At 42.0% G+C, this 13,641-nt stretch overlaps 1 protein-coding gene across 7 annotated transcripts in view; it reads left to right on the forward strand.

Annotated features, from left to right (window-relative positions):
• Positions 1-11,726, forward strand: part of ARHGEF12 (Rho guanine nucleotide exchange factor 12) — a 243,186-nt gene extending 231,460 nt beyond the window's left edge. For all 7 annotated transcript variants that reach the window (XM_068240993.1, XM_068240996.1, XM_068240994.1 and 4 more), the window contains 2 exons: positions 716-785; positions 9,913-11,726. In XM_068240993.1, the coding sequence (XP_068097094.1) occupies positions 716-785; positions 9,913-9,944 (102 nt within the window). In that variant the 3' untranslated portion in view covers positions 9,945-11,726. The remainder of the gene's footprint in view (positions 1-715; positions 786-9,912) is intronic.
• The last annotated feature ends 1,915 nt before the right edge of the window (positions 11,727-13,641 follow it).

Consider the following 13,641-nt stretch of genomic DNA (forward strand, 5'->3'; position numbering starts at 1 on the left):
ACATTGGACAAAGCTGTACAGGATTCATGATCATGCAATTTTGGGCTGGTTAGTTAGGCCCAGTAATACGAGTATAAGGGGGGTTATAGGAAAGGAGCATGCGATCATGTAGAATACACTAAGAAACAGTGGACTCTGCCAAAGGCTTACACTCCAGTGTAGCGTATTTAGGCTTAGTGAAGGGGGGGGGGGTGTAAGTGTTTGGCATAGATAGCGGAAGGTTAGTGTTAGCAGTAGGCGGGGGGGGGGGTAGTCCTGGGGTTCACTAGAGATCGTAAAAATGTTGCTGCTAAAAACAGCGCGATTTCTGGGGCAGTTCAAATGATAACATTTTTGGCCCCTGCATTCCCTGATTGAAACTGCTTCCAAAATGCTGCAAATGGTGGTAGTGGAATCGTGGCCATAGGCTATTATTAGCCTAGCCCTTTGGGAGTCGCCATTGATTTCTCCAAAGTGCATACATGGATGAAAACTCTCCAGTGAGCCCAGGCCTAACTGTGAGTGGAAGGTTAGGTAAAGCGTAAAATTACCGATATTCTATTATCGTAATTATCCAGCGCCCAATAATACCATATCGGGAGAGTTTTGTTTATCATTGCATTCTATGAAGTGGCTTTATTTAGGAGAAAAGTGCATAAACTAGGGCTTTAAGTGCCAGAAATGTTATCATACTTTATAAAGATATAATGTACATTTACTCTGTTATCTATTCCAGGGACTTGAAAATTATTATCATGCACTCCGAAACAAGCTGGCTGCATCAGGCCTCTTGGAAGAAGATCCAGGTATACAATGGAGTTTAATTTCATCCCATGTATCTTGTGAATTATACCAATTCATAGGGTTAACTGGCTAATGCAAAAGTCGCATATGGACATTAGTAATTGCCCAATGCTGTGGTTGGGTTGGGATATTCGGTTATGTCTGTACAAACACACTCTGACCTACTGTCCAGTCATAAAGCCATTCCAGCCCCCTTAAAGTACCCCTGACTTGATCCCCCCCCCATACTATTAATATTGTTATATTACTGGTAACCGCACACAACACCATCCTCTCCCCTCCAGTGCCCCCCTTTCTGCCATTGATTATGGGTGGGGAGGAAGTGGCAGTTCTTCCTCCCCTCTGCCTGTTCTTAACTCCACCCCCTCCACTTTAGTTCCAGATATGATTCACTGCACACAACACGTAGGGGAGCTGCACTGTGCGCGGGCTTGTGGTAAATGAGGTCGTCGGAAGAATATCCAACCTCAGTTACCACAAGCCCACACACAGCGCAGCTACCTTGCGCGCTGTGTACAGTGAATCCTATCTGGAGCTAAAGCGGTGAGTGGAGGTGGCAGAATTATGGACGGCAGAAGGTAGGATAACTGCCATTTCCTCCCCGCCCATCTTCGACGGTTTGCTCAGTTAAAGATTACGACGGAGTGAACAGGGGCCACAGGGGGCGCATAGTCACAGCACCAATAATAAAACCTTATTAAAAGTTTAATGGGGAGGGGGGTACCAGGTCAGGAGTACTTTAAATACACTTGCATGCACAGCCAGGCAGAGAATGCATGTTCAGAACTCTTAACTACATTTGTATGTAAAATATGTTGGCCTTCTAAATAACAAAAGCCAACTTTTACATGTTTGGAAGCACTCTTTGGCCCATATGCAATTAAAGGAGTTCTGTGGGGGGATTCTTATGAGAAAAACAGACACTTACCTTGGGCTTCTATCAGCCCCCTGCAGCGGTAATGTCCCACGCCGATCTCCTCCCATCTGCCGTTCTCCGCCGCCGGCCCCGGTCTAGCGCGGCATGGGATCCAACTGCGGCTGCGCTACAGTGGTCGCGCACCCGCTCGCTTCCGCCTGCGTCATCGGAAGCTTACTGCACAAGCGCAGTACAAGAAACCGTTGTACTGCGCCTGCGCAGTAAGCCTCGGGCGATGTGAGCGGAGGTGCGGCAGCGCGCATTATTCGTCTGTGTGACAGACGAATAATAGCCCGGTGCCGGCTGCGGGGAACGGCGGATGGGAGCAGGACGGCGTGGGACATTACCGCTGAAGGGGGCTGATAGAAGCCCCAGGTAAGTGGCAGTTTTTCTCCTCAGAAACCCCCACAGAACCCCTTTAACTTTTTCTCCTGAGTTTTCCCTCAGGTGATATTTTCACAACGTGTCATAAATTAGCCTTTTGAGCCAAAACAAGCAAGAAAATACTCAAAATAAATTTAATAGAACTTTTTTTACCAACTTTTGGGTACATTTCCAATTCTAAAATGCTGAAAAGTTCATTCAAAGAGAAGATGAAAATTATCTCCAAGGAGATAACTCAGGTGAAAAAGTTAATTGCATATGGCCCTTTGAGTTTGAGTTAGCTAGATGGGGACCTCTGATTTAAGGGTCGTACACATGCTTGACGTCCAACTTGTTTGTGCACGCCGCTCCCTGCATGATGTCACGCACGTGCTGCTCCATCATTTCAAACACCCAGCAACCCACACATACAGTCCTGGCCAAAAGTGTTGAGACTGTCAAAAATAATGGAAATTAGAAAAGTTGGTGCTTAAGTTTTTATAATAGCAATTTGCATATACTCCAGAATGTTATGAAGAGTGTTCAGACGAATTGCATAGTCCTTCTTTGCCATGGAAATTAACTGAATCCCAAAAAAAGCTTTCCACCGCATTTCATTGCTGTCATTAAAGGACCTCAGGTGAGAATGTTGACGAGCGTAAGGCTGGAGATTATTATGTCAGGCTAAATGGGTTAGAATGGCAGACTTGACATGTTAATAGGGAACGCATGCAGCCTTCATTGCATTGCATAAAAATGGCTTCACAGGCAAGGATATTGTGGCTACTAAGATTGCAGCTAAATCAACAATTTATAGGACCATCAAGAACTTCAAGGAAAGAGGTTAAATTCTTGTGAAGAAGGCTTCAGGGCATCCAAGAAAGGTCAAGCAAGTGCCAGGATCGTCTCCTAAAGAGGATTCAGCTGCGGGATCGGAGTGCAACCAGTGCAGAGGTTGCTCAGGAATGGCAGAAGGCAGGTGTGAGCCCATCTGCACGCACAGTGAGGCGAAGACTTTTGGAAAATGGCCTGGTGTCAAGAAGGGCAGCAAAAAAGCCACTCCTCTCCCAAAAAACATCAGGGACAGATTGATCTTCTGCAGAAAGTATAGTGAATGGACTGCTGAGGACTGGGGCAAAGTCATATTCTCAGATGAAGCCCCATTCTAATTGTTTGGGGCATCTGGAAAAAGGCTTGTCAGGAGAAGAAAAGGTAAGTGCTACCATCAGTCTTGTGTCATGCCAACAGTAAAGCATCCTGAGACCATTCATGTGTGGGGTTGCTACTCATCCAAGGGAGTGTGCTCACTCACAATTTTGCCAAAAAACACAGCCATGGATAAAGAATGGTACCAAAACACCCTCCAACAGCAACGTCTTCCAACAAACCAACAACAGTTTGGTGAAGAACAATACATTTTCCAGCACGATGGAGCACCATGTCATAAGGCAAAAGTGATAACTAAGTGGCTCTGGGACCAAAACGTTGAAATTTTGGGTCCATGGTCTGGAAACTCCCCAGATCTTAATCCCATTGAGAACTTGTGGTCATTCCTCAAGAGGAGGGTGGACAAACAAAAAACTAATTCTGAGAAACTCAAAGAAGTTATTATGAAAGAATGGATTGCTATCAGTCAGGATTTGGCCCAGAAGTTGATTGAGAGCATGCCCAGTCGAATTGCAGAGGTCCTGAAAAAGAAGGGCCAATACTGCCAATACTGACTCTTTGCATAAATCTCATGTAATTGTCAATAAAAGACTTTGAAACGTATGAAGTGCTTATAATTATATACTGTATCCGTACATCACATAAACAACTGAAACAAAGATCAAAAAGCAGTTTAGCAGCAAACTTTGTGAAAACTAATATTTTTGACAGTCTCAAAACTTTTGGCCAGTACTGTACAGTAACACCCATGTCTGACGGGTGACGTGAGTCAAAGGTATGTACGTATCTTTAGGGCCTATTTCCACAAAATCTGAATATGCAGCCTATTTAGACACCAGCATGCTGTCCAAATAGCTTGCCAGTGCAAGTCTGGATGGCATGCTGCAGTTTTCTGGAGCAGAATCCGAATCCCTCTATATATATATATATATATGTATATGTATGTATACCTGTTGTAAATGTTCTGGGTTCTCCTTTAATAGACACATTTAAGATTAACTTGATCTTCTGTTAGTAAATATATTTGATATTCGCACCGAGTTCAACTTTGGTCTACTATGAAAAAAAAGAGTACTGAACTAAATAAAGAACAGCTGTTGAATAAGAGCATGAACAACATTAAAAGTAAGAGCCTGGCCGCTACGAGTGCATTTAGATTGTGTTTGCGGCAACATGTTTTGCCTGAAGGCTTCTTCAGACTTACCAACAAGGTTATTTACATATAAATATTCAGGGCTCATGACCTGGGAGCTTTTAAATAGATTAGTTATGTTCTCTTAAACACAGGTTCAGCCAACAAATCTGCTCTGCCAAATGCTGTTTCACCTTAGAATTAAGATTAAGTGGAACCAACACAGATTGCACATTGTAATTATTATAATAAAATGCAAGCAAGGGAGCAAAGAAAATGTAACTTAATAGTGTGTAATAGAACTTTTAAATCCATTAACACTAACTAGCTTGAATTTTTATAGTATGTTAATTTATGTGCACATGAAATATTGTCGTTTAATGGCTGATTGTTTGACCAGGACTACAACTTGATTATTCCTGGGTCTGCTAAATTAAATTACCAGGGCAACTCAAATCAGTGGTAAGGCCATAACTTGAATATGGAATTCATATGGAATTCAGGTCTGCGTCCCACCCTTTATGAAGTACATAGGCTATATGGCGAGGGTGAATAAGTTGGCGAGTTGAGTAAAAGGGAGATGCACACAACCCGAGATGAGACATATGAAGACTGCAATGTTTATTTCCATATATATATATATATATATATATATATATATATATATATATATATATATATATATATATATATATATATATATATATATATATATATATATATATATATATATATATATATATATATATATATATATATATATATATATATATATATATATATGTATGTATGTATGTATGTATGTATGTGTGTGTGTGTGTGTGTGTGTGTGTGTATGTATGTATGTACAATGTACATTGTGATAAAGTTCATTCTTTTCTGTAATGTACTAATAAACATTAGACTTTCATATATTTTAGATTCATTACACACAACTGAAGTAGTTCAAGCCTTTTATTGTTTTCTTATTGATGATTTTGGCATACAGCTCATGAAAACACAAAATTCCTATCTCAAAAAATTAGCATATTTCATCCGACCAATAAAAGAAGTGTTTTAAAACAAAAAAAAGTCAACCTTCAAATAATTATGTTCAGTTATGCACTCAATACTTGGACGGGAATCCTTTTGCAGAAATGACTGCTTCAGTGCGGCGTGGCATGGAGGCAATCAGCCTGTGGCACTGCTCAGGTGTTATGGAGGCCCAGGATGCTTCGATAGCGGCCTTAAGCTCATCCAGAGTGTTGGGTCTTGCGTCTCTCAACTTTCTCTTCACAATATCCCACAGATTCTCTATGGGGTTCAGGTCAGGAGAGTTGGCAGGCCAATTAAGCACAGTAATACCATGGTCAGTAAACCATTTACCAGCGGTTTTGGCACTGTGAGCAGGTGCCAGGTCGTGCTGAAAAATGAAATCTTCATCTCCATAAAGCTTTTCAGCAGATGGAAGCATGAAGTGCTCCAAAATCTCCTGATAGCTAGCTGCATTGACCCTGCCCTTGATAAAACACAGTGGACCAACACCAGCAGCTGACATGGCACCCCAGACCATCACTGACCGTGGGTACCTGACACTGGACTTCAGGCATTTTGGCATTTCCTTCTCCCCAGTCTTCCTCTAGACTCTGGCACCTTGATTTCCGAATGTCATGCAAAAGTTGCTTTCATCCGAAAAAAGTACTTTGGACCACTGAGCAACAGTCCAGTGCTGCTTCTCTGTAGCCCAGGTCAGGCGCTTTCTGGTTCAAAAGTGGCTTGACCTGGGGAATGCGGCACCTGTAGCCTATTTCCTGCACACGCCTGTACACGGTGGCTCTGGATGTTTCTACTCCAGACTCAGTCCACTGCTTCTGCAGGTCCCCCAAGGTCTGGAATCTGTCCTTCTCCACAATCTTCCTCAGGGTCCGGTCACCTCTTTTCGTTGTGCAGCATTTTTTGCCACACTTTTTCCTTCCCACAGACTTCCCACTGAGGTGCCTTGATACAGCACTCTGGGAACAGCCTATTCATTCAGAAATTTCTTTCTGTGTCTTACCCTCTTGCTTGAGGGTGTCAATGATGGCCTTCTGGACAGCAGTCAGGTCGGCAGTCTGACCCATGATTGCGGTTTTGAGTAATGAACCAGGCTGGGAGTTTTTAAAAGCCTCAGGAATCTTTTGCAGGTATTTAGAATTAATTAGTTAGTTCAGATGATTAGGTTAATAGCTCGTTAAGAGAACCTTTTCATGATATGCTAATTTTTTGAGATAGGAATTTTGGGTTTTCATGAGCTGTATGCCAAAATCATCAATATTAAAACAATAAAAGGCTTGAACTTCTTCAGTTGTGTGTAATGAATCTAAAATATATGAAAGTCTAATGTTTATCAGTACATTACAGAAAATAATGAACTTTATCACAATATGCAATTTTTTTTGAGAAGGTCCTGTATATATAACAGTTGCCTGCCGTACTTCTGATCTTTCTGGCCAGTAGGGTCTGAATCACACCTGAGACAAGCATGCAGCTACTCCAGTCAGACTTAGAGTCATGCAAAGAATCCTAAATCAATTCTCTATTTGTATGTATCAAATAAGTAAAAAGGATGCTAAACAGGCAATTAAACAGCTCAAGCTCAATTTTGGTTTTTGGTTTTTTGCCATCCGAATCGTACGGCTGCCGGACAAAGGAAGTTGCAGGGCAAGCCAGCCTTTTTTTTTCCTTCATGTTCCTCCCTTTCATTAGTTGCCTAATTAATGCCTAATTCAGCTTGATTGGCTGTTTCCTCCATCCCTCCCGCTTTCCCCGCCTGTCCCCTAGGAGATCCTGTTCTTCACTATGCCGGTGTTGTCTGTTCGTGACACAATACTGACTGGATCCTGCAGGCTGCTAGGGCGCAGAGAGGGGGGCCAGCACCTCTCCTGTGTCCCTGCCCCCCCCCTCCTGTAAGTGTGCCATTGTCCACTGCATTTAACCCCCCCCCCCCCTCCCCGTGTTGCCACTCCTCGCATTACAGAATACAGCGGGGAGGAATAGAGGCAGCGCACAGACTCTCCTCATACTGGTTCCAGGCACTGGAGCTCCCGTCTGTACCCTCTGCACTACCACCACCCTGTACGGCAGCAGTGCCGAGATTATAGACGGAAACTCCAGCGCCTGGAACCAGGACGAGGTGAGTCTGTGTGTGCTGCCTTTATTCCTCCCCGCTGCGCTCTGTAATGCTGCGGGGAGGAGTAAGGGAGGAAATTACATCAGGATTTGGCTTCAACCAGAGAGATCCAAGATGGAAACCTTCGGTAACAGAGTTCTCTTCGTTTACTGTATAAAATTCACTGAAATCAAAACGTGGACAGTGCAATACAAATGTAAGTAGAGCAATTATTTATCTACTTATATATGTTTTTGTTCCTGACTTAGCATTGCTGACAGCTCCTCTTTAAGTCAGACACATGTGATGTGCATGCTTAAAGTGAACCTTAAGTCAAAAATAAAAAATTAGTTTTACTCACCTGGGGCTTCCCTCAGCCCCCTGCAGCTGATCTGTGCCCACGTAGAGTCGCTCTGATGCTCCTGGACCCGCCGGCGGCTATTTCCGGATTCGCCGTCACCGGCCGTCAGGCTGGGAACGCGAGTGATTATTCGCGTTCCCAGCTACAGTAGCACCCCCTATACTTCTATTGCGGCCTTCCTTGCATCCCCGTGCTGTCCCCCGGTAGCCCTGGGATCAGTGAACGGGAACATGGTTCCCGATCACCGATCCGTGTCCCCAGCAGAAAAAACGAAGCGCTCTTACAAGAGGCTTCAATCTTTCTGCCCGTAAAATTTTCTGCGTCCCCCTTGTGCTTCCGGTTAACGAGAAGCACAAGGAGGGAAAAAAACTCAAGGTGGCCGTCTTGTGGCCAAATAGTAAAACTACATCTACATATTTTTTACTTTACAATTTACACATATAATAACATTAAAAATTAACTGTTTATTTCCCACACCAAAATATTACCCAAATAATTTTTAATGGAAAAAAAAAATTGCAAAAAAAAAAGTTACCTAAGGGTCTGAACTTTTTAAATATGCATTTGAAGGGGGTATACTACGAAAACATTTTAAATTATAAGCTTGTAAATAGTGATGGACGCAAAACGGAAAAAATGCACCTTTATTTCCAAATAAAATATTGGCGCCATACATTGTGATAGGGACAAAATTTAAATGGTGTCATAACCGAGACAAACGGGCAAATAAAATACATAGGTTTTAATTATGTTAGTGTGGATTCTTTTAAAGCTATAATGGCCGAAAACTGAGAAATAATGAATTTTTTCCATTTTTTTTTTAATCCTGTTAAAATGCATTTATAAAAAAATAATTCTTAGCAAAATGTACCACCCAAAGAAAGCCTAATTTGTGGCGGACAAAACAAAATATAGATCAATAAATTGTGATAAGTAGTGATAATGTTATTAGCGAATGAATGGGAGGTGAAAATTGCTCTGATGCATAAGGTGAAAAATCCCTGCAGGCTAAAATGGTTAAAGAGGAACTGTCGCAAAAATCTTGAAATTGAAAACACATACAAATAAGAAGTACATTTCTTCCTCAGTAAAATGAGCCATAAATGACTTCTCTCCTATGTTGCTGTCACTTACAGCAGGTAGTAGAAATCTCACATTACTGACATGTTTTGGGTTAGTCCATCTCTCCATAAGGGGATTCTCAGCATGGCCTTTATCCTTTACAAAGACATTCCTTGAAAATGATTAATACAGAGATGCTGGCCAGCCTCCCTGCTCGCTGCACACTATTTAGGCAGTTGGACGGAGCAACTGCCATTCACTAAGTGCTTTTAAAAATAAATAAAAACTCTGAGAACTCCCCTATGAGAAGATGGGCTAGTCCAAAATCTGTCGATAATGTCAGATTTCTACTACCTACTGTAAGTCACAGCAACCTAGGAGAAAAGTCATTTATGGCTTATTTTACTCTGGGAGAAATGTACTTCTTATTTGTATGTGTTTTAAATTTTAAGATTTTCGCGACAGTTCCTCTTTAATGATCTATGTGAACAATGGGATTTACATCGCTGTGGGTGAGTAGATCTGCCCGGCGGATCGGTCGGGGGTCGCTGGCTGCTGTACACATGCTTGATTATCAGCTGAGGTGGTCATTATCATTTGCCTCAGGTGACTTCCCAAACTACCAACTACCAAATTACATGAGTTAGAGTTACTAGATAAGGTCCAGAACACTCTGAATCCATCATTAAAGGTAGAGAGGTGCTGCATGATCCTTAATTAGAGATCAGTGAGTATAGAGATGATTTCTTTTATTTTTTGTTCATCTGATTTTCATCATTTTTTGTTTCTGTTCATTGCTGACTCTGTTTATATATCTTGCAATGGTGCCACCCATACTCTCCACCACGGATGATTTTCAGAATATGTTGAAATTTCTAATGACACTATTTTATGTATATATTGCTTTTTCTTTTCATTTTGAGGGGGAAAAAAGTTAAAAATTAGGTTTATGCAGAATTTATATTCAGCTGTATAATTGTTTTTCATGCTCTTGTCCACAGATATTGCAATGCTACCTACAGACAAAGGTTGAAACTGAAGCCACCTGAGCTCTGGTCCTTGGGATTCTAGCTAATTGGAGGGATCTGCCTGCAGTCCACTAACCATTTCTCCAGTACATTATATTTTGGACAACCCCAATAAAAAAGCCAGCCAGGTCTCCCCTTATTCATGACCCTCATTAACACGTAGGTAAAGTGTACCCATTGCCAAATGGAGTATGAAATACAGCAAGAACATAGTGCAAGTCGTACACAAGGCACGTTTTGATGAATTGCTGATAGTGTTATTTATCTAGAAGGTCAAAGGTGGGATTAAGGCCTCCTCACCTCTCTGGTTTCTACAGATTTGTTCTCGAAATGCAAAGAACAAAAACTAAAGCTAAATTATGAACCTGACAAATGGCTCATAACATGCCAGTAATTGTCTACTTTATACTTCTATCTGTATTAGGAGATGAGGCCATCGGGTAATGATAGTTAACACCTTACGGTGTTTAGCCTATTGCTCTCAAAAAAAACAAACATTAATGCAGGTTGCCAAAAACACTACTGAGCTAGCAATGCACGCTTGAAGCAGACACCAGTAAAACAAATAATATTTTGGGCCAGTAATAAGGTTGCCTGTGTGTCTGCCTCAGTATTTGCACTAACAGTGCTAAAATGTTTATATATGTATACAGCCCACCCCCACTCTCTCCCTGCACGCATGGACCAGAGCTTCACAGACTCAACAGCTTGACAGCGATTGCCATGTTCTCTGGCTAAACTGCCACCTTCACCAGACTGCCAGATCGCTCCTCTGAAAGCTGTCCTAAAACTTCCTGCATGACCAAAGTGTTGGAGAGTGGGAAGCTTGCATCTCCTCTGTAATGGAAGGTGCTCTGTGCTGGTCTTTACAGCAAATCAGTATTCTGTGCCAATCACTGATGGATTAATGCTGCTCTACATAAGACTTCCTTGCAAGAGATCGCCGGCCAACCATGCATCATCACAAGGATCCTTGTACTTCACTCAGACAATCAGTCAACACTGGTGCCAGCATGAAGATACAGCATGTTCAGACAGTAACCCGCAAGCCTGTAATCACTACATTGCTTTGTATCGAAAAGCCAGATCATCTAATCGTTAAGCACCAGCTCTAATGAACAAAGTTTCATTAACGTTCTTTATTTCCAGGCACTGAGATCTCCACCAGCTTCCTCTTCCACTCATCATCACCAGCCAGTTATGCATTCAGTAGTGCCAATGCCTTTCTATGCCAATGCTCTGTAGACAGCTCATACAGCTGGCTGTGTTCTTCCTTCCCTAACACTGACACTGCTGGATTAGGAGATCAGGAAGCAGTCTAGGGACGCGCCTTTGCACTTTTAGGACAGGTTATTCACAGCTTTTTTTTTTTTTTTTAATATAAAAAAAAAAAAAGCTGTGTTTCCCATTAAAGGGAGTTTTCTGCATCCTTTTCTGTATGTATTTGTATTTAAAAAAAGAAAAAAAATTCCAGATATATACCTACTGTACATGAGTAATTTACTCTTAACATTGGCTTAAAAACAAGATTTGGGAGTATTATTTTCAAGTAAGGCCATATTAACATTCATTATTATTTTTTGTTTATGTTTAGTGATTGTGGATGGGTGTGTAAACTATATCATTATCCAAATGTATGTTTGTGACTTTAGTTATTTTATGAACTATAGCGCCTACATTTTCATGACTCTGGTTTGGAATATTTCTTGGATGATCTCACTCGGAGTATGTGGAATGGGGGGAGTATGGGCAATATGAATATTCTGACATTAAACAAGCTTATAGAATCATGACTTCTGTTTACTTCCTGTCTCTTTTCTGTCTTGCCTGCTTATGTTAAGAAGCAAAAAAAAAAAAAAGCAAATTGTGGATTAACAACATTGAAGGCACTGGCAGTAAACATTTTTATAAAGTGCATCTTTATCTAGAAAACAACAATTAAAGACCCACCACTTAGGCCGAGTTCACACTTAAAGAGGAACTCCAGTGAAAATAATGTAATAAAAAAAGTGCTTCATTTTTACAATAATTATGTATAAATGATTTAGTCAGTGTTTGTCCATTGTAAAATCTTTTAAATCCCTGATTTACATTCTGACATTTATTACATGGTGCCATTTTTACTGTTGGCAGGTGATGTAGCTGCTGCTTGCTTTTTTTGGCAGTTGGAAACCGCTGTGAACAGCTATTTACCACAATGCACCAAGGTTCACAGACAGGAAACTGCCAACAGTATTTCTTTGTGGGAGGGGTTTCACCACTATCAGCTATACTGCGCCCCCTGATGGTCTGTTTGTGAAAAGGAATAGATTTCTCATATAAAAGGGGGTAATAGCTACTGATTGGGATAAAGTTTAATTCTTGGTCGGAGTTTCTCTTTAAAGTGAACCTGAGCTGAGTAAAATTTATTTAAAATAAAAATGTGAGGTACCTGCCAATGAATATGACATACTGTATATACTCGAGTATAAGCTGACCCGAGTATAAGTCGACCCCCAACTTTTACCATTAAAAACATATTATTTAATGTATCGAGTATAAGCCTGGGGTAGGAAATGCTACAGGTATAAATATTTCCCACTGTACAGCCAGTCAGGAGAACCTTAATACATGTAACTAGCCTGTGCTAACACTTCCAGTTACTTGAATTGTTGACACAATGTGCCTTTACTAGGGCAATTAGAAAAGGATTTAATCAATACATTTCTCAGTCATGTTGAAATGGAAGGACAGTGAAAGTGGTTGCTATAGGCTACTACATACTTCCACACAACACTTTTTGCAGTACTTAGCTTCTACAGTCCCACTGAAGTGTTAAGGATAGCAATTAAGCTGTTGGACATGACAATTCAGAATGTTGGACATGACAATTCAGACCCCCTGCAGGCAAATTACAGGCAAGCAGAGGTCAAGTGGACAGCATGTGCCTGCCAGCATTGTGTGTGAGCTCATGCTGGGCAGACTGGCTGCATTACTGTGTAACCAGGGTTGTGACATCTGTCCAGTGAGGTGTATATATATAGTGTGTGTGAGGGATTATGATGGGCTGAATTTCTGTGTCACCCACCCTAACAAGTTTTGGCAGAGCGGTGCGTGCATTTGGTATTGGTGGCCCTGCACATTGCCAGAGCGGAGCAGTGTGTGCGTTTATTTTTGGCTGCCTTCCCCCGCCAGAGGAGAGGGGTGTGTGTATGTATTCGGGCTCCTCCCGCCGACATATGCAGGGCAATAATTGCGTTCACTCACCGGCCCATGGCGCCAGCAGCCTTAGCTTGCCTGTGACAGGTCCTATCTCTATGACGTCCTTGCAGCGCTGTACATATTACGAGGCATCGCTAGTAGGAGTAATAGAAATGAGAAGGCCAAACTAAACCTGGAAGTGGCGCGAACTGGCGAGCGAACAGTTTGTATCGCCCTGCATATGCCAGCAGGAGAAGCCCAAGCATATGCGGCTAGCTCAGGTGGGGAAGGGGGGCCACCAAAATGCGCTCACTGCTCTGCTGAAGCGGGGGCAGCAGGCACTCAAAGCCAAATGTGCACACCGCTCTGCTCTGGCGGGGGCAGCCAAAACCGAATGCTGTTGTATGGGTGGATACAGAAATCCACATCCATAATCCCGCATGTTCTAATACCACACATTTATGGTGGAGAGGTCAATCCGGGGGGCACAGATGTTACTGCACTAATCTGCACGTATAGTAG

Source organism: Hyperolius riggenbachi, chromosome 6, assembly GCF_040937935.1.
Source record: "Hyperolius riggenbachi isolate aHypRig1 chromosome 6, aHypRig1.pri, whole genome shotgun sequence".
Taxonomy (NCBI): Eukaryota; Metazoa; Chordata; class Amphibia; order Anura; family Hyperoliidae; genus Hyperolius; species Hyperolius riggenbachi.